The sequence below is a fragment of the Kogia breviceps genome, chromosome 3, assembly GCF_026419965.1.
Source record: "Kogia breviceps isolate mKogBre1 chromosome 3, mKogBre1 haplotype 1, whole genome shotgun sequence".
NCBI lineage: Eukaryota > Metazoa > Chordata > Mammalia > Artiodactyla > Physeteridae > Kogia > Kogia breviceps.
The window spans coordinates 105,096,145-105,115,005 of record NC_081312.1 but is presented as its reverse complement, the minus strand read 5'-3'; the positions used below and the strand labels follow the sequence as shown (position 1 = coordinate 105,115,005).

Genomic DNA, 18,861 nt, shown 5'->3' with positions numbered 1-18,861 from the left:
TAAGAGTCCTTTTTCTTTCCTTTATATCATACCACAATGCCAAGGATAGTGTTCTACCCTGCAAGTCTGCGTTGACATACCTGCTGGCAAGAGACAGGGATTTCAGTGAGTTTCTAAAAATTTTATTGTGTGGTCTACTCTTATTGGCGGAAAGAAAAAACTCTTAACTGCATTCCATTTGACTAGATGGGCAGAACATGTGGTTACCTGCTTTGGGTGTACAATGGTTCCCTTTGATTTCATATGCCAAGGGCAGGCAGCCAATTGCTCTTACTTTACCTGTGATCAGGCTCAGCAGTGGCTTCCAAGGGAGCTGAGGAATGGCAGGCGTTTGTATTCATCATGATGTTCTTTTATTAAGACATGGCCTTTATTTTGGAACTATCAATAATCAAATAGGCTTTCTCTGGGTAAAATTAAAATGTAGGTTAGAAACACACTCAGGGCTTAGCTATTGAGAGACCTTACTGAGAAGATTTAGAAAAGTGTGGGAGTCTCCACCCCACCACTCACAATAACTGAGACCATGTTTAACCACAAAGCTGTGGATGGGTAAAAACATGGGCTCTAGAGTCCCACAGACGTGGGCTTGAAACTCTGCCCTGATTTTACATTAAGAGTTGGCTTAGTTACCAAAAGGGAACTAAGTGTAAAATCAGGTGCCTCCTGATATGGTGCACTGAAAAGGACATAACATTGCTTATATAGTGCCCCGGCCAAAAGTGCATAATCTAAATTTTTTTTCTTTGTGGTACGCGGGCCTCTCACTGTTGTGGCCTCTCCCGTTGCGGAGCACAGGCTCTGGACGTGCAGGCTCAACAGCCATGGCTCACGGGCCCAGCCACTCTGCAGCATGTGGGATCTTCCCGGACTGGGGCACGAACCCGTGTCCTCTGCATCGGCAGGCAGACTCTCAACCACTGCGCCACCAGGGAAGCCCCATAATCTAAATTTAATCATAGAGAAACAACTGGGCAAGCCCAACTTAAAGGACATGCTGCAAAACAATAGGTATTCTTCAAAAGTGTCAATGTCATAAAAGAAAATGAAAGGCAGGGACTTCCCTGGTGGTCCAGTAGGTAAGTCTCCACACTCCCAAAGCAGGGGGCCCAGGTTTGAGCCCCGTTCAGGGATCTAGACCCCGAATACCACAACTCAGACCCAGTGCAGCCAAATAAATAAATAAATATTAAAAAAAGAAAAAATGAAAGGTAGAGGAACTGTTCCAGATTATAGGAGACTAAAGAGACATGATATCTAATGGAATACTTGATCCCAAATTAGATTCTGGACTGGGGGAAAAAGTTTCTCGAAAGAGCAATATTGGGAAAATTGGCAAAATTTGAATATGGATTATAAATTAGATAATCGTGTTGTAGCAATGTTAAGTTTCCTGAATTTGATCATCATACTGTGGTTATGTAAGAGATGTTCCTTGTTTTGGGGAGATACATGATGTATTTAGGGTTGAAGGGTTGTAATTTCTGTAATTTACTCTTAAGTGGTTCAGGAAGAAAACTAGAACGAAAAATAATGAGGATTGGTAATTATACTTAAAAATACTGTATTGATATTTGAAAGTCATTAAGAGAATAAATCTTAAAAGTTCTCACTACCAGAAAAAAAGGTAACTATGTGAGGTGATGTATGTGTTAACTAACTTTATCGTAGTAATCATTTTACAACATATATGTATTATCAAATCATCACGTTGTGCACCTTAAACTTACACAGTGTTGTATGTGAATTATACATCAATTAAGCTGAAAAATAAATAACCCCCCAAAATAATGAGGATCTTATTTATGTAATATGTAAATAGAGAGAGAGAGAGAGAAAGCAAATGTGGCAAAGGGTTAACATTAAATAAATCTAGGTGAAGTGTATTAGAAAATTTATTATAACTTTCTCACAATTTTTCTCTATCCTTGAATTTTTCCAAAATAAAAAGTTTAATTAAAAAAGAAGAGATGAACCAGACTGGATATTGTCCAAGACACTGAACTAAAAAGGTCCAAAAGTATTACTGGAGTGTTAAAAATCTAACTAGAAATGTAACTTGAAAAAAATGTATTGTGAAAACTTCTCTTTGGAGAATATGAATGTGATTGGAAAAAATGCTTATACAAATCACTTGTGGTTGAGAGATGAAGTTCCTAAGGGCAAAGCAAAGGATCCATGGACAGTTACTGTCATTTTTGGCTTTTTAGGGAAGGTCCTCCTTCTCCACTGTTCCCCTGTGAAGCTCTCAGTCTCTCTTCTAAATAAAAATGAATTGCATATTTTTTAATGTTTAAAAGAGAACCAAATTACCAGCCTCTCTTTTTAATCTGGTTCTGCCAGCTGTACAACCTTGAACAAGTCACTTCATCCATTCAACAAACGTTTATTTAGTACCCACTCTGTGCCAGGTACTGTTTAGATGTTGGAGGCTTGGCAAGGAATAACATAGATATGGCACCTGCCCTCATGGAGTTTACAGAGCAGTGATATGTGACAGATACTAGGTGTTGCCAACATTACAGGAATTTCCTTTTCTTCCTTGCTAATAAAACTCCAATTTTGCAGAAAGCAATGTGTGAGGGGGAAAGCCATGTGTGCTACAGATTGGGAGAAAATACTTGCAAACCACATATCTGATGAAGGACCAGTATCTAGAACGTATAAGGAACTCTCAAAAGTAACGAAAGGAAGAGAGAGAGAGAGAGAGAGAGAGAGAGAGAGAGAGAGAGAGAGAGAGAGAGAGAGAGAGAGGGAGGGAGGGAGGGAGGGAGGGAGGGAGGGAGGGAGGGAGGGAGGGAGGGAGGGAGGGAAAGAGGGGAAGGAAGGGAGAGAGAGAGAAAGAAAGAAGGAAGGAAAGAGAGAGAAAGAAAGAGAGAGAGAAAGAGGGAAAGAGAGAAGCAAAGGAGAGAAAGGAAGGAAGGAAGAAAGGAAGGGAGAAGGAAAGAAAGAAATCACTCCAATTAGAAAATGAGCAAAAACATAACACACATTTTACCAAAGTGGATATAGAGATGGCAAATAACCACACGCAAATAACCACATGCGATTGCATTAGTCATTAGCAAACTGGAAATTAAAACCACAATGAGATATCACTTCATCCTTTCAGAATGGCTAACATAAAAAATAGTGACATCACCAAATGCTGGTAAGGATGTGGAAAACTGGATCAATGGACCACTCATATCTTGCTAGTGGGAATGTAAAATGGTGCAGTCACTTTGGAACAGTTTGGTAGTTTTTTTAAGCACTAAATATGCACTACCATACATCTCAACAACTGCACTCTTGGGCATTTATTACAGAGAAATAAACATTTATGTTTACCCAAAAACTTGTATATGAATGTTCAAAGCAGCTTTATTCATAATAGCCCCAAACTTAAGTCAACCCAAATGTTTTTCAGTGATGGTTGAACAAACTGTGGTACAATCATATCATGGAATACAACCAGCAATAAAAATGAACCACCTAGATAGATCCCAGGTAATGATGCTGTGTGAAAAAAAGCCAATCCCAAAACGTTATATACAGTGTGATTCCATTTGTATAACATTCTTGAAATGACAAATTATAGAAATGGGGAACAGATTGGTGGTTACCACGGGTTAGGGGATGATGGAGTAGAGCCTAGAAGAAATGTGGATGTGGTTATAAAAGAGCAACATGTGGGATCTTTGGAAATGTTCTGTATCTTCACTGTGGTGGTGGTCACACAAATCTACACGTGATAAAATCACATAGAATTAAATATACACATGTTCCCAACAAAAGAGTACTTGTAAAACGGCTGAAATCTGTTTAAGAACTGGGGAAGACTGGGTGAAGTGTTGTATGGAATCTCCATTACTCTTTTTTTAAAATTTATTTTTATTTTATTTATTTTTGGCTGCGTTGGGTTTTTGTTGCTGCGCGCGGGCTTTCTCTAGTTGTGGCAAGCAGGGGCTACTCTTGGTTGCTGTGTGCAGGCTACTCATTGTGGTGGCTTCTCTTGTTGCAGAGCACAGGCTCTAGAGTGCAGGCTCAGTAGTGTGGCACATGGGCTCAGTAGTTGTGGTGCACGGGCTTAGTTGTTCCACAGCATGTGGGATCTTCCTGGACCAGGGCTCGAACCTGCATTGTCTCCTGCATTGGCAGGCGGATTCTTAACCACTACGCCACCAGGGAGGCCCTCCATTACTTCTTATAATTGCGTGTAAATCTACAATTATCACAAAATAAAGTGTTTTAAATGGGTGACTTAAATCTCAGTAAAGCTGTTAAAACACACACACACACACACACACACACACACACACACACAACAGAAAATGGGAGGGTGTTTTTGATTGTCACCATGGGAGGGAAGCACTTTTAGAATTTAATGGATGTGAGATTCCCAGATTCCATAGGACAGAATTTTACAACAAAGAACCAACCTCCCCCATGGAACATGCTGCCAGATATTCAGGTAGATAACACACACACAAACAGAAGAACAGTAACAACATATATGTTTATACTTATCTGAACCTATAACTTAATCCCATTTACAAATAAATGTAAAAGTAATTTGTGTATTATTTTAATACACTCTGAATTTTCCAGGAATGCTAATATCGTATAAGAAGAGGAAAAGTTGTTATTTTGTTTTGCTTGGAACTTTGCCAAGAATTATTCCTCATTCCAGAAAATCAACAGTGACAATGCTTCCAATAATATTTGAGTCACCAATACATTTCATTAGCCTCCATTTAAGCTGGTCATTCATGATATATATATACACATATGTAATTTATTATGTAAATGCATTTATTATATACATGCATTCACGATATATATGTATATAAATATAAATATATATATATATATTTTTTTGCCACATGGCATGCAGGATCTTAGTTCCCTGACCAGGGATCAAATCCATGCCCCCTGCAGTGGAAGTGCAGAGTCATAACCACTGAACCACCAGGGTAGTCCCATGATATATATTTTTGAATGATATATGTATTTAGTCCTTATTTTGAAATGTCAAATATAAAGTGTTGACTATATTTGGTTAACTATTATTTTATGTTCTGTAAAATCATTATACGTAGATGCAAGCATCTGATTACATCATGTTGTGTAATGTAGATGTGCCTGTGTACCTCCATATTGTAATACATATTATTTTCTAATAAATTACTTTTAATACTTTAAAAATACTATTTAAATACTTTTAATACTTTCTAAGAAATTTCTAAAAAATTACTTTTATTTCTCCTTTATATTACAGTTAGGGCATTATATAGATTATTTGTAATATGTGTAATATTACACATTACATTACACATATTTGTAATATATGTAAGTTATATTACCTATGAGTTTCATGCCAGGATGAGTAAAGGAGACATTACAAAATATGTGTCTTGAAGAGGGTGTTGAGTTTGATAGAGTGGAGAACTACTAGTCTAATTTCTGGTCAATGAGAGGTCTGTGGAGGATCTTCAGGAAAATATTTTCTTCTCTGATAAAAAAAAAGAGACGGGCTCTGCACCACTTTCCCTCCCTCTTTTGGAAGTTCTAGAACAACATAATGCTTCTGTATGATGCAGTCATCTTGCAACCAGGAGGCAACAAGTCTGAGAAACAAAAATTAAAATGCTGAGAAGTGTGGGGCCAAAATATGGAATGAGCCTGGGTATTTGATGGTGTCACTGATCTGTTGAACTAATCCTAGAACTGCCGGCTGTGGATAATTATAGGTCTGCATTGTTTAACCCACTGTTAGTCGGGTATTCTCTTGCACGCAGCTAAAAGTATCTAACCAAGATATGGAGAGTACAGTAAATAGGCAATTACAATCAAGTAGAATAAAGTGCTCTAATTGAAATAGAGGAAGATAGGGAAGCATTTCTTCACATTCCAACCCAAACTGGGGGTTGGGGGGTTGTCAGTGAGTATTTCCTGTAGGAAACACCTGGTCTAAGGCCTGAAGAATGAGTAGGGGGTTAGCAGGATAGGGCACAGGAGAGTGTTTCATAGAGAAAGAACAGCAAGTGCAATACTACAGAGTGACAGAGCAATGACTCTGCCAGAAAGGAGGTTTCCTGAAAAAGGTATAAACAATAGGTATGAGATACCAGATCAAATCCTAACTCAGTCACTCGTAACTGTAAGTTACTTAGCCTGAGTTTCAGTTTCATCATCATGAAAATGACAGTTATGGTAGTTCTCATGTCCCAGGGTCTTTTTGAGGAGAAGATTGTCACAATCATCTAGACGGGAAATGTTCAAATCTAGACCTGGGTGGTTATAAAGGTGCATAAGTAGAGGAAACATACTGGGCTTTGCTTCGACAAGGCTTGTTGAGTCATAGTTTAAAGGGAGAGGGTACAGGATCAAGGATGATGTGTCGGTTTCTGGCATGGGTAACTGAGTGGATGATGTGCCATTCACTGTTAGAGGCAATACAAAAGGAGTAGTGGATTTTAAGGGGGAAATTACAGGGTCCTGTTTTGCAGATTTTGAGTCGGGTGCCTGTGGGATGTGGAGGCATCCAATAGGTACTAGAATATACACCTCTGAGCTTAGGAGATGTGTTTGGGTTGCAGGTAGACAGGGAAGCAACAGCATATAACTAATAACTGAAACCAAAGGAGAAGGTGGGACGTGCCAGGACAAATGGTGAGAGGTGGTGTAAGGCCAGAGCCCTGAGGTATATGTAATACCCAGGACATTTAATGGCTGGGCAGAGGAAGAGCAGAGGAAACTAAGACGGAGCACCCTTAAGGATAGGAAGAAAAAAAAGAAGTAGCGTCTGAGATCACGAAAGCTGATTGAAGAATATTTCTCAACAAGGGGAGAGATCAAGTAGAGTAAGGGTTGAGAAACGTGAGATTAGCAAGTGGAGTTATGGCTGACATTGACCAGAGGCGTTCCTTGGGGGTGGAAGGCAGATTGGAGAGAGATAAGGAGTGGGAGGGGAAGGACAAACACAAGCAGCTCTTTCTGCGAAGTTGGCTGCCAACGGGAGATAAGACGGTAGAGAAGAACGTAGGGACTTGAGGAGCTTGAGGAGCGGAGGTGGAGGAGGGATGGAGGGTTAAGCATGATTAACTGCCACTGGGAAGGAGCCAGTAGAAAGGGAGAGACTGAAGCTACAGGAATGTAAGGAAAATTCATTCAGCAATTAGTTGAGCGCTTCCTACGTGCCAGATCAGTTCTCCCATCCTCTCCAGACAACACGCGTGTAGGCTACATATATGACAGGTTTAACCTAAGGCTTTATCTTCAGGGGAAAGAGGTTCTCAAGCTGTTTTTCATAGGAGTTCCAATTCTGCCCCTCTGCCCCTCCCCCCCACCCCCCCCACATCACCGGATACCCCGAAGGAGCCCCAACACCGCTGGCTCTCACAACCTCAATTGGACTCTTGAAGCCACAACTAACGGATCTCTAAGAGGGCCAAACTAGTGACGCCAACGCCACAGCCTCCCCGGCGTTTCGCCCCAGCTTGCGATAACAGAAGCGATTACGCAAAGAATTGCCTTCTGGCTGGCTCCGCCCCTTCTCTTTCTTTGTTTCCAAGCCTGAGGATCTCGCGAGAGTTGGGCGGCAAATCCCGCGAGCTGAGACCTGGGGCCGTTTCTGCGGCTCTCGCGGTGTTTGCACGAGACTGCTCCTTTCCTGCTTCCCTTGCCGGTCCGGCTGCTTTCCTCCCCCTCTTCCCCGCCCGACCTCCCCCTCCTTCCCCCGCGGGCCCCCTCCCCGCAGGGATAATATGGTCTCCGGCGATGGACGCCCCAAGTGCAGGTTAGTTTCACTTCACCGACTGGATTTGGCAGCTGGAGACGCGCGCTGCCCCGGCTCCGAGTTCTTTGCTTCTCTCTCTTGGAGTTGCTCGGTCGGCGCCCGGGCCCTCCGGGCTCAGGTTGTGCTCCCTTGGGGCCTGCCTGCTGGGCCGCACTCTGCGTCCAGGCCTCGAGGGCCCGGCCTCGCCGCCCTCTCCCCTCAGCGTGACCCCACCAGGGCCGTCCGTTCCGCCGCTGGCCTTGACCCCTGCCGGCCTCGGCCCGTTGGCCACTGCTGGCTGCCAGCGGCTTCCCGGTACTCCTCAGTAGCACTAGGGTCGAGGAAAGGCCCACCATCTTCTCCCCGCCCCCCATTTGTAAGAGATGAGGGTGGGGGCTAATGTCTCCTTGGTGGCGTCTCATGCTGCTAGTTGTTTATTCCGCTGTCCAGCCTCGAGCCCTTCCCTCTTTCTTTGCCTCTAGAAGCAGAGTGGGGGGTGGTCAAGGCCGAACACTGGTCAGCCAGTTCTCGGACCATTTATTGCAGCGCTCCCCCCATCCACCATCCACCTCCCTGGCTTAACCCTCAGTAAAAAAGGAAAAAGATTATCACTCAAAAAGTGAACAGTGCTTATCGCTTCTCATTTCGGACCAAGGTCCTAGCAATGTTGGGGGTCTTGACCACCTACCGCAGTGAATCTGCACAAAAGAGCTGAAGGTTCTTTAACCTCAAGGCTGCCTCCCCGCCACTTCCCCCAAGAACCTTAGGAGCTGGGGCACATTAAAATAAGTCCCCCTGGGTCTCTGACTTGGTAGTGAAGCTTCAATTCGTACACCAGAAAGACGTGTCTTTTAGGGAGAATCTGCTAATTTACCCAGATATTTTGTTGTTCACCTTTACCTTTAGTCTTAAAGCCTGTGAAGGTCTTACCTGATAAGTTGTTTGTTTTGGTTTGCTTTTGATTTTATTCCTGTTGTTGAATGCTGTGTAAAAGTCCATCTTTTGGTTATTTTTTTAAAAATCAGTTCTTCTAACATAATTGTGGCATTGTCCTTTCTGTATTTTTCAATTTTCAGGACATGTCTTCTCAAAACATGCCTATTCATCCTTTAAATCATTCTTATTTTACTTTCTAGATATTCTTTATTATCACATTTTCAAGAGTTAATTATTTTACCAGTTTTTATTTGACAAGGGTCATGGCTTAGAGTTTTACTGTCCAGTACAGTGGACACCAGCCACATGTGACTATTTAAATTTAAATTAATTAAATAAAATTAAGAACTCTATTCCTCAGTCGCTGTAACCACATTTCAAGTGCTCAATGGCCACGGCTACATATGGAAAATATAGGTAATATAGCACAAATATAGAAAATTTGCTCCATTACAGAAAATTCTTTTGGACAAAGCTGGTTTCTAGGTATTTTCACTTTGAATAAGGTAATTTGTAGCAGTGTTTAATGAAAATATAATTTTTTTTCAGTTTTTATTTGACAAGGGTCATGGCTTAGAGTTTTACTGTCCAATACAGTGGACACTAGCCACATGTGACTATTTAAATTTAAATAAATGAAATTAAAAACTCTATTCCTCAGTCTCTGTAACCACATTGCAAGTGCTCAATGGCCACGGCTACCTATAGAAAATACAGGTAACATAGCACAAATATAGAAAATTTGAGCCATTACAGAAAATTCTTTTGGACAAAGCTGGTTTCTAGGTATTTTCGCTTTGATTAAGGTAATTTGTAGCAGTGTTTAATGAAAGTATAATTTTTTTTTCAGGATATGCCTTTGAGTACCTTATTGAAACATTAAATGACAGTTCACATAAGAAGTTCTTCAATGTACCTAGACTTGGAGGCACCAAGTATGGTAATGTTGCTTAAATTTTCTTGGATTTGTTTAGTTTCTAATAATAAAAATGCATTTGTCGAGCTGAGTTGAAGAAATTTTAAATTTATTCCTACCATGTCGTAGCAGGTACACCTACACGTATGTCTAACATTTTAAAAGCTTCTTGGGCTAGCTTTTGTTTGAGGAGGATGTAAGCCCATACCATAGCTTCTCATTTTAAAATCTAAGTTAGTTTAGTAATGATTTTTACCCCCAAGAAATTACTAATACAATTTAAAAAACAACAGAAACCTGCCGGATGATATTCTAGAGCTATTAAATGTATATTTTAATTTTCCAGGTGAACAGTGCCACTGTCCTTTGAATAGGAATCATCAGCAGGGCCCACTGATTTGAGTTGTTGACCAGGGCATGGTTTGCCCTGGCTTGTGCCCTGACACTCTTGGCAGACCTTTGCAGGCGCCTGACCAGGATCAAACCTTTCACTGAGGTTTCAGAAGAGTGAACTTGGCGGAACCCCAGAGTATTGGATGGAAGTCTTTACTTTATTGACAACTAAGTGATTTTCTCAACCAGGCGGGTGAAGGGAAGGCCTGTTTGGAAGAGTGATTTAGATTATTCTTTTCTGACTTTTCAGTGAAAAGAAAAATTAAATGCCAAATCTGTTGCAGTTTTGGAGGGAGCGTTTCCTTAACCTTGGTGTTTTTTTTGTTTGTTTTTTCCTTCTTCTGTGTTACTTAAGAAGATTGCTTTTGTGATTTTTCTGTAGATTTTGGTAGGTTTAAATGTTCTAGAGTAGCAGTATTTTCTTGTACATTCTGAGAAGATTTGGATATTTTAGAGTATATTTTGGAGAAGATCCCTATCCTAGAATTAGGTTGCCATTTAAAAATAAACAGTTCACCAAAATCCTTTACCTTGCATGTTTAGTTGCTGTGATTTGTATTGAGAGAGGTTAGTCTTAGCGCCATGTGTCTTTCATTCACATTTATTTTATTTCTTTACTGATGATGAGTTTGTATTAATTTTGAAAAGGAAATAGCTGAGTTGATTATATACAAGAAAGATCTTTTATTTCCCTTCTCTCAAATATCTAGTGATTCTGGCCTGGAAGTTTCTTAACCCACATTTTATAGCTTAGTAAAGTAACAACATATATGAGGATGTTTTTTAATTTGAGTATAAGTTCTTTCTATGGATAATTTGTGGAAATGTGCCTACTTGAAGATAGCCTGTATTTCCCAAATGCGAGAAATCAGTAGGAAACTATCAAAACAACTGTAAAATGTATTGAAAGAGTGATTAATAAAGTAAGAGCTATATTATCTCTGGAAAATAAATGCCTGTCACAGGCATCTATACATAACTGAGTTCCAGAGTACCAGGGTTTTTATAACCATGATAAATATAATAAGCAATGCCTGTAAATACAAATGCCTTTAAAACAAATTTGGTTTTTATTTCTGTGGGGTTAAAACTTTTTTTTAATAGAATGGTTTTATGAGAGGTTTATTAAGTAATTACCTAAATAATTTCTTAGTAATTACTTAGTAGGGAATAAAATTTGGAAGAAGAATTGACTTTGAAAGAAAGGAACAACTTGAGTAGAAAAACAAAAAATCCTTGTTGCATTTTTGGAGGGACCAGACTGAATGGCCTCCCAGACATGTGCTTAGGAGACATTGCTTTGGTAATCACCAGGGTTCTGGACCACTGCCCTCTCTGCGTCCCACATTCGGATGCTTACCAGGCTGAGAATCACAGTTGTAGTGAGTAACTTAATGAAGAGCAAGTGTTCTAGCTCTCTTATATGTTAGGGAGGAAAGATAGTTGAGAACACTCTTCTAAGCTCCCTGCTAACTGTATCAGGAATGCCTGCAGCTGCAAGGAACTGAAATCCTACTGTACAGTGACTCTAACAAATAGGGGTTTATTTTTCTCACCTAACAAGAAGTCTGGATGTGGACATACTGGGACTGTATCAGCAAGAACCTAGGCTTCTCACTTTTTTCTGTTTTGCTTTCATTTTGGGGGTTGCAAATAGCTGATGTACCTGCATTAGGTCCATGTTCTAGGCAGCTGGAAGAGCAAAACAGAAAGAAAAGCCCACCCCAGGAGCTTTTGCCTGTATCTCCTTGGCCAAAATGTCATCTTCACTCTCGTCTTTAAAGGCTGAAAGATGGTGTATTTAGCTTTCTGGATTTTGCAGTAGAGAAAGACAAGGGAGAAGTGGTTGGGAATGGGTAGTGAGTGAACTAGCCTAGACTCTCTGCCTCACTAATAGTACCTTCCCTTATTAAATCTGTCTTTAGATAGTACAACACAAATTACTTGATTTCTCCTTTTTTATTGCCATTTTATCTTTTTGCTTCCCAAGTTTATACTCAAGGTATCTTTTTTTTAATTAGTTAATACCAGCTGTTTCCTTAGTCAGTAGTTCTCAAACTTCAGTGTGCATCAGGATCAGCTGGAGGCTTGCTGGGCCCCATGTCTGGAGTTCTGATCTGGGGTAGAGACTGAAAATTTGGATTTCTAACAAGTTGCTAGGTGATACTGATGCTGCTGGCCTGGGGCCATATTTTGAGAGCCACTTAGTCTTTTTTTTTTTTTTTTTTTTTTTTTTTTTTTTTTTTTTGGCTGTGTTGGGTTTTCGTTGCTGTGCAGGGGCTACTCTGTTGTGGTGTGCGGCCTTCTCATTGCATTGACTTCTCTTGATGCAGAACATGGGCTCTAGGCACTCGGGCTTCAGTAGTTGTGGCTTGTGGGCTCTAGAACGCAGGCTCAGTAGTTGTGGTGCATGGGCTTAGTTGCTCCGTGACATGTGGGATCTTCCCAGACCAGGGATCAAACCCGTGTCCCCTGCATTGGCAGGTGGATTCTTAACCATTGTGCCACCAGGGAAGTCCTATACTCAAAGTGTCTTTATGGAAGTGGGCATATTGTACACATTGACCACATTTTAAACTTTCATAATTTCACTAGTGGCTAAATGCCTTTTTAATGATCTGGAGCTGCCTGTCTGGCACTCCAGTGCATTGACTACAACCTTAGAGATTTTGAGTGACTCTCTTAAGTAGATCTCTGAATTTGAAAATATACCTGGTTCCAAGGAAGAGAGAAATCACTGTTGCCTGGAATAGTCAGAGACTGCTTTCTGAAGGAAGGATGACTTGATGTTAAACAGAGGGATCACAGAGGCCAGTCAACACTTGGGGAATTAGAATGACCAGCAAGCATAATGGAAAATGAATAAGGGGGAAGACAGTGAAGAGACTGGCCTGGCTCTAGTGAAACATACTTTAGAGAGTAGCTGTTATTGGGCAAGAGGGCCTTCAGCCTGGTGTAAAGCCTCAGGCCCCCTTCTTTATCTCAGGTTATCCCATTCATCTTTCTTTTTTCCTTCCTGACTGCTTGCTTTTTAACCATGGTACTGCTTAGTCCTGTAGTAGAGCCAGGACTTGGTTTTCCAAATCCTACCTTGTAATTTCTGAAAGAAAATCTGTATTTAATTTTTTAGGAGAGTTTTTATTGATTTTAAGAAATTAGGTTGATTGGTAGTCAAAGACAAAAACATTATAGGCAGTGTAGAAAGTTTCATTTTTACATGCATATACAAATATATGTAAATGTGCTACTTAACAAAAAATACAGTATATGTTGTTTTGCAACCTTTTTGTATTTAGTATATCATGAACATCTTTCTATGTCATTGAATACAAGTATCCCTTGCTATCTGAATCTGTTCGGTTTCTGAGTCAGGGATTATGAGTTTGAGTAGAAAGGGATACCTGTACTTTTCTACAGCTTCTACTGTACTGGCTGCGCGGTATTACCTATATGAATGCATCATGGTTTAGTTAGCAGATCTTTGAATATTGAGGTTGTTAACCAACTTTCCCTATTTATAAATAAAGCCGCTGTGTGTATGTAGTAGTTAAATTTTGATGCAACCTTATTATATAGTTACCGGATTGAAAGTATTGTTCCTTCCACCCGCATCACTTTCCTTTTCCCTTTTACTGAATATTTACTGTCTTTTCCAGTCTTTGTCCTTGAATATAAGGAACAGAAACTCACTTAACTCAGCACTCAAGAAAGAAGATGCTGTTACAGTTTCCAAACATCCAAAGGCAAAGGAAGAAAGCACAGTCAGGCCTCATGGGAACTAGAATTTCTAAGCCAGAGGCTGTTCTTTCTGTCACCTGTTTCTTTTTGGAGATCTACTCTCCAGTCTTCTGTCTCCACAGCTCACTTTACTTATTGGTGTTGTGTAATACCCAATATAGCCACTACCAGCCATTCTTTGTGTGTTATGATTAGCTTACCAGCCAGTTAAGACTGTATCTCTAGATGACTTTTTCTCCTATTGTTTTAACCGATAGTTAACCTATGGTTTGGCTGGGCAAGTCAGGCATCTATTGCTGGTCAGTTATCTTGCTGGTAGGAACACAAGTCCATGTTTTCTAATCTTGTCTCTTCCATGGACTCTGGAAAGGGCTGTAAGTTTGGTAAGTGATGAAATAGTTTGCTTGTAATGTTTACACACAATACATAACTTTCTAAGGATTACCTTACCTAATGTGATTCTGTTCCATCTACAATCATGCACTCACCAACCCTCCACATTTTGTCCAGCGGTCTGTTGGTTTTAACTGTGCTTTTGTAGACAATTTCTATTCTAGATTAGGTCCTTTTGGTAGCAGAGAACAGACACCCACTAGCTCAAGTGAAGAAAGATTTATTGTAATGATACAGAGCTCCCGGGCAAATGAAAGGTGGCTGTTATCTCAAGAAAATGGGCAATGAGCCATAAGTGAGGGAGCTCTTTATTTTTTTTCTCAGGGCTTCAGATTCATGGCCCTCCTCCATTCTTCTCCCTCTACTTCACTGCAGACAAGCTGCCTCTGCCTACTAACTTTATACATGGCCACAAATGGCAACCTCTGTCTCTAGCTTAGCTCTTAACAACTTTCTGGTTTAGCCTGTGTCCTGATTGCAAATTCCTGAGAGAGGAATCTATATTTTTTCCACCAGGCTGTTGGTCATTCACCTGCCAAGGGGTTGGCTCTTGCTTCAGCACTTTGGCCAGGGAGGTCATGGGACACTGAGCGCTGTCCATTGCATGGATGGCGGTTTGGACAGGCACCATGAAGTATGCCTGTTATGTTAGCAGTTAGTGATAGATGACATGCTTACCAGGAGCAAATGAGAAGAGTATGTCTGTACCTTTATCAATAATAGATACTATTTTTCTGGTTTTCTGTACCTTTGTCAGTGAGTGAAAAAAAAAATCTTAAAGAAGCAGGAATCTGTTTTCTCTTTCTGCCTTCTTGGACTCTCCATGGTGATATTAAAAAACAAAACAAAACAAAAAAGGTCAGAGTTCTTTATTGGAAATCCGTTCCATTCCAGCCTGGTACTGGTTCGAGATATAAACAGTACCTTGTCTAGTGAGACATGGGTGTGAGTTAATCCTGTTGCAAAGTCTGGGGTTACAGGGCCTTCTAGAACAGTTTCTTAATCTTTTCCCCAGGCTCCTGGCCTTGAACAGGGTTTTTAGGTTTACCATAAAGCTACTCTACCAGTCCCCTTGCTCTCTTAGCCTGGACTCCAAAGATAGCCTCCTTGAGGCTTTAGGCAGGCCTAGAGTGTTTGAGTGTTTCCCCTTTCCATCAGTCTTCAGTGTATTTCTCTTTCATATTTAGTTTATCTAAAGCTTGTTGTTAATATTGATATTTCCTATGGGTAATTTCTCCATCTACTGTTTAAACCTGGAATTAATCACTTTTGAGAAATAACAAAACCCTTTTACATTATCTGTCTTCACTACATTGTTTTATGTTAGGCAGGGAGGATAGTTTTATGCACATGAGGAAAATGAGGCTAAAAATCTCAGTAATATGCCTAGGGTCACATATCTTCTAAGTGAGAAGATCTGGTCTTAGGCTCATATCTTTTGACTTCAGACCAACACTTTTCCCCCCTTAATACCATGCTGTTTCCCAGCTTAATAAGAGCAGTAATAAAGTGCTAGTGTTTATTGAATATTTACTATATCCATTCTATAAGTTCTGTTATTACACTTGGCCAGGGTCCTGCTACTAAGTACCATTACCTAATAAATGATAGAGGAGAAACTTGATCAGAAATCTGAGATTCCAAAGTCTATGCTTATAAAACTGCTACACTGGGGGTTGTATGCTCATGCTTATAAGGACCATAGAGGCACCATAAACAAGTGAAATGGCCCTGGCTGGAATTGTGGCAAGCAGGAGAGCAAATGCCCTATAAAAGAGAAGGTGCTACTCAGTTCCAGCAGAAATGTGAGGTTGGTGTTGTAAAACTTTCTATTTATCTTAAGCCAGAAATTTGGATTTTCATTTTTAAAAATCTGGTTTTTCAGTGTTGGCAATTAAACTTTAAAATGTTAAAACTGTGTAGAACAAACGAAACACATCTGCAGGCCAACAGTTTGCGACCTCTGCACTGAGAGATAAATTATATTGCCTAATCATAGTAGCAGCCACTTAGCCTTGAGTGGTAAGATCTACAGTCCTGGAAACCTGGATATGCCTTTCATCAGCTGCCTCCCATGTAAAATAGCAGACCTCGGCATCTTTTTTTAAGGCCTGAACCACCTCTTGGATCTTACACTGAGTAATTGATCAAAAGGATATCTGTTGTTAGTTCATTTCAGAAGTATGGTAACACACGTTATCATACTTTTTCAGTTTAAGTCACAGGCTTGTTTTGGTTCCCCGCATGTGTCCACCCCCCACCCCCCGCATGTCTTTTTGATTACCTATCTTTAGAGGATTAGCTTTCCAGATCATAGGATTCTGGAAATTCCTGGTTAGAAGAGGTGGTATTAATCCAGCCCAGTTTTCTGTTTGATACTTGGTGCATGCATCTCTCAACAATGCTGTTTAACTCATTCAGCTAAGATTGAGTACTCACATGTTTCTGGCAAGTAAAAGATGGCTAAGATAGTATCTTTGTGCTAAAGAAAGCACACAGTTTAGTAATGGAAAATGTAAGTACGGTGCCTTAGTATGTTGTAGCAGTCTCAGTCCAATCAGGACATAGAATGGGGGAACTTTAATGTAAATAATTATTAACTGTGATACAAGAGTAATTGTAAGATGTAAGGATATTCTTTATGGTACTTGTAGGGCTGACAGATAATACCCAAGGAAGGAGAAATTGGAAAGGGGTCAGGTACCATTGGAGAAGGTGTGGTTCAGCTCATTAGATCGCAGAGAAGTTTGCTGGTTTGGTCAGACTGGAGCTGATCTGGAGTTGCTGGGCAGGCAGTAGGCCATCATCTTGAGTACATGCAGAGGAGTAGGCAACCAGCAACTGGTACTATGAACGTGTATTGAGAGAACAGATGCTGGCAGGGGAAGAGCCTTTCACGATGCATGGGACACATGGGGGTTTGCAGAAGCAGCAGCAGCTCATTGTGTGACCCTCCAGGCAGTGGCAGAGCAAAGGGTCTTCTGCACGGAGCGTCTTGTTCCAGGTTCTGGCACAGGCAGGAGGAGTCTTTGAGAGTGCACAGCTTCATGGAAGCTCTGGTTTCCATGTTGAAAGGGCTGCAGTGATACTAACAAATGTGCATGTCTGTATTTTTTATATATTGTATAATAAAATGTGTCTGCATTTGGAAGATCTGCGTAACTTAGTGAGCCTTTATTTCTCAAAGATCTTCGGTGAACACAGTGAGCAGAGAGTGGTGGGACTAGATAATGAGCAGACAGGCTTATTACTTCATTTTTGAGAAAATGTCTGCCAGATATCCATATTTGAATAATCATAGTTGGTCATTTGTTCTTTCAAGTGAAAATGGTGTTCTTTGGAAAGAGTGGCTAATTTAGCTTATAATTCAATCACACAAGTGTTTTTCCCTTGAGCAACGATTGTACTTCGGTTTTGAGCAGAAATGCTGTATACACTTCATTCTTTTCACATGGAATATTGAGACTTGACCTCAGTGGTTGAGATTTAATAAAATTAACACTTTTTCTGCTTCATCAAGGACATTCTTAAGTGAAAGTGGTATTTTGCCTGAAAATGAACTATACAGTGAGTACAAGTACAGTTTGCTGCCACTGCTTTGAGTCCTGTTAAGGCATAAGCAGTTTTATCCACTATTGTTTTTGAACCTTCAGCGCATATGTCAAAATGGTGGAAAAAGCAAATAATGTCTTAGTTGACCTAGCAGATTCCCTGAAAGAGTTTCAGTGCCCCCCAGGAGTCCAGGGACCACACTTTGAAAACCACTGGTATGGGGCATGTATGGAGATAGAAAGATGAACTAAAGAATCTGGGTGAGAGATGACATAGTGGTGGCTTGTACTAGTTTTAGTGGTGGTGGTGATAGAAGTAGACAGATTCACAATATATATGAAAGAGGCTGTCGAGGATGTTGCCTAGATGCTTTGGCATAAGCATCTGGGTGGAAGGTGGTGCTGTTTACTGAGCTAGGGAACACAGAGGTGGTAGTGATATGGGATGGGCAGAGGGGAAATCAGAGTTCAGTTTAGGTACTAGTGAATTTGGGAACATATCAGTTTTCAAGTAGAGATGTTTGTGAGGCAATTAGCTGCATGGTTCTGGAGCTCAGAAGACAGATCTGGACTGCAGAAAAATATTTTGGAGTTATTGGTGTAGAGATAGTTCGTTGAAGCCATAGGATCAGTTAAAACTCCTGAGAGGAGACCATATGGAGTGAGAAAAGAAGTAAGCCTAGATATAAACTCTGAGGAACTCCTACATTTAAAGATCAGGTAAAGGAGTAGAGGTCAGCCAGGAAACTGAAACAGGACTGCCAGAAAGTGTTGAGAACTGTAAAAGTGCCAAATTTTCACTCTCCTTGTAAGTTAAACTGACAGTTTCATAGATGCTGGCAGAAGACACAAAACTCTTGGATCAGAGACAATGGACAGTTTATTACCCATAGCAAAGTAGTGTGCTTGGTACCGACATTTGTTGAAGAAGGCCAGGTAATACCTGTACACAGAGATTGTGTTTCAGAAAAGGAAGTCTGACTTGGGGAACCCAAATCTTTTATAATGGACAGTAAGCATGCCTGCCTTTTGCTCCAGAAAGAGACACTATCTTTATCTTCCAAGGCTATTCATTATATTAACATCTTTTTCAAGATAGTTTGGAACAAAGGCAGTCATTGCTTCTGCTTGCAAGTAAGGCAGAAACGTGAGGGTGGAGACATGGAGAATGGTAT

The 18,861-nt window shown here is 40.5% G+C and overlaps 1 protein-coding gene across 1 annotated transcript in view; it reads left to right on the top strand.

Annotated features, from left to right (window-relative positions):
• The first annotated feature begins 7,579 nt into the window (after positions 1-7,579).
• The window catches only part of IREB2 (iron responsive element binding protein 2), a 48,829-nt gene continuing 37,547 nt past the window's right edge, over positions 7,580-18,861 (top strand). The window contains exons 1-2 of the mRNA XM_059058149.2: positions 7,580-7,780; positions 9,546-9,635. Of these exons, the coding sequence (XP_058914132.1) occupies positions 7,762-7,780; positions 9,546-9,635 (109 nt within the window). The 5' untranslated portion in view covers positions 7,580-7,761. The remainder of the gene's footprint in view (positions 7,781-9,545; positions 9,636-18,861) is intronic.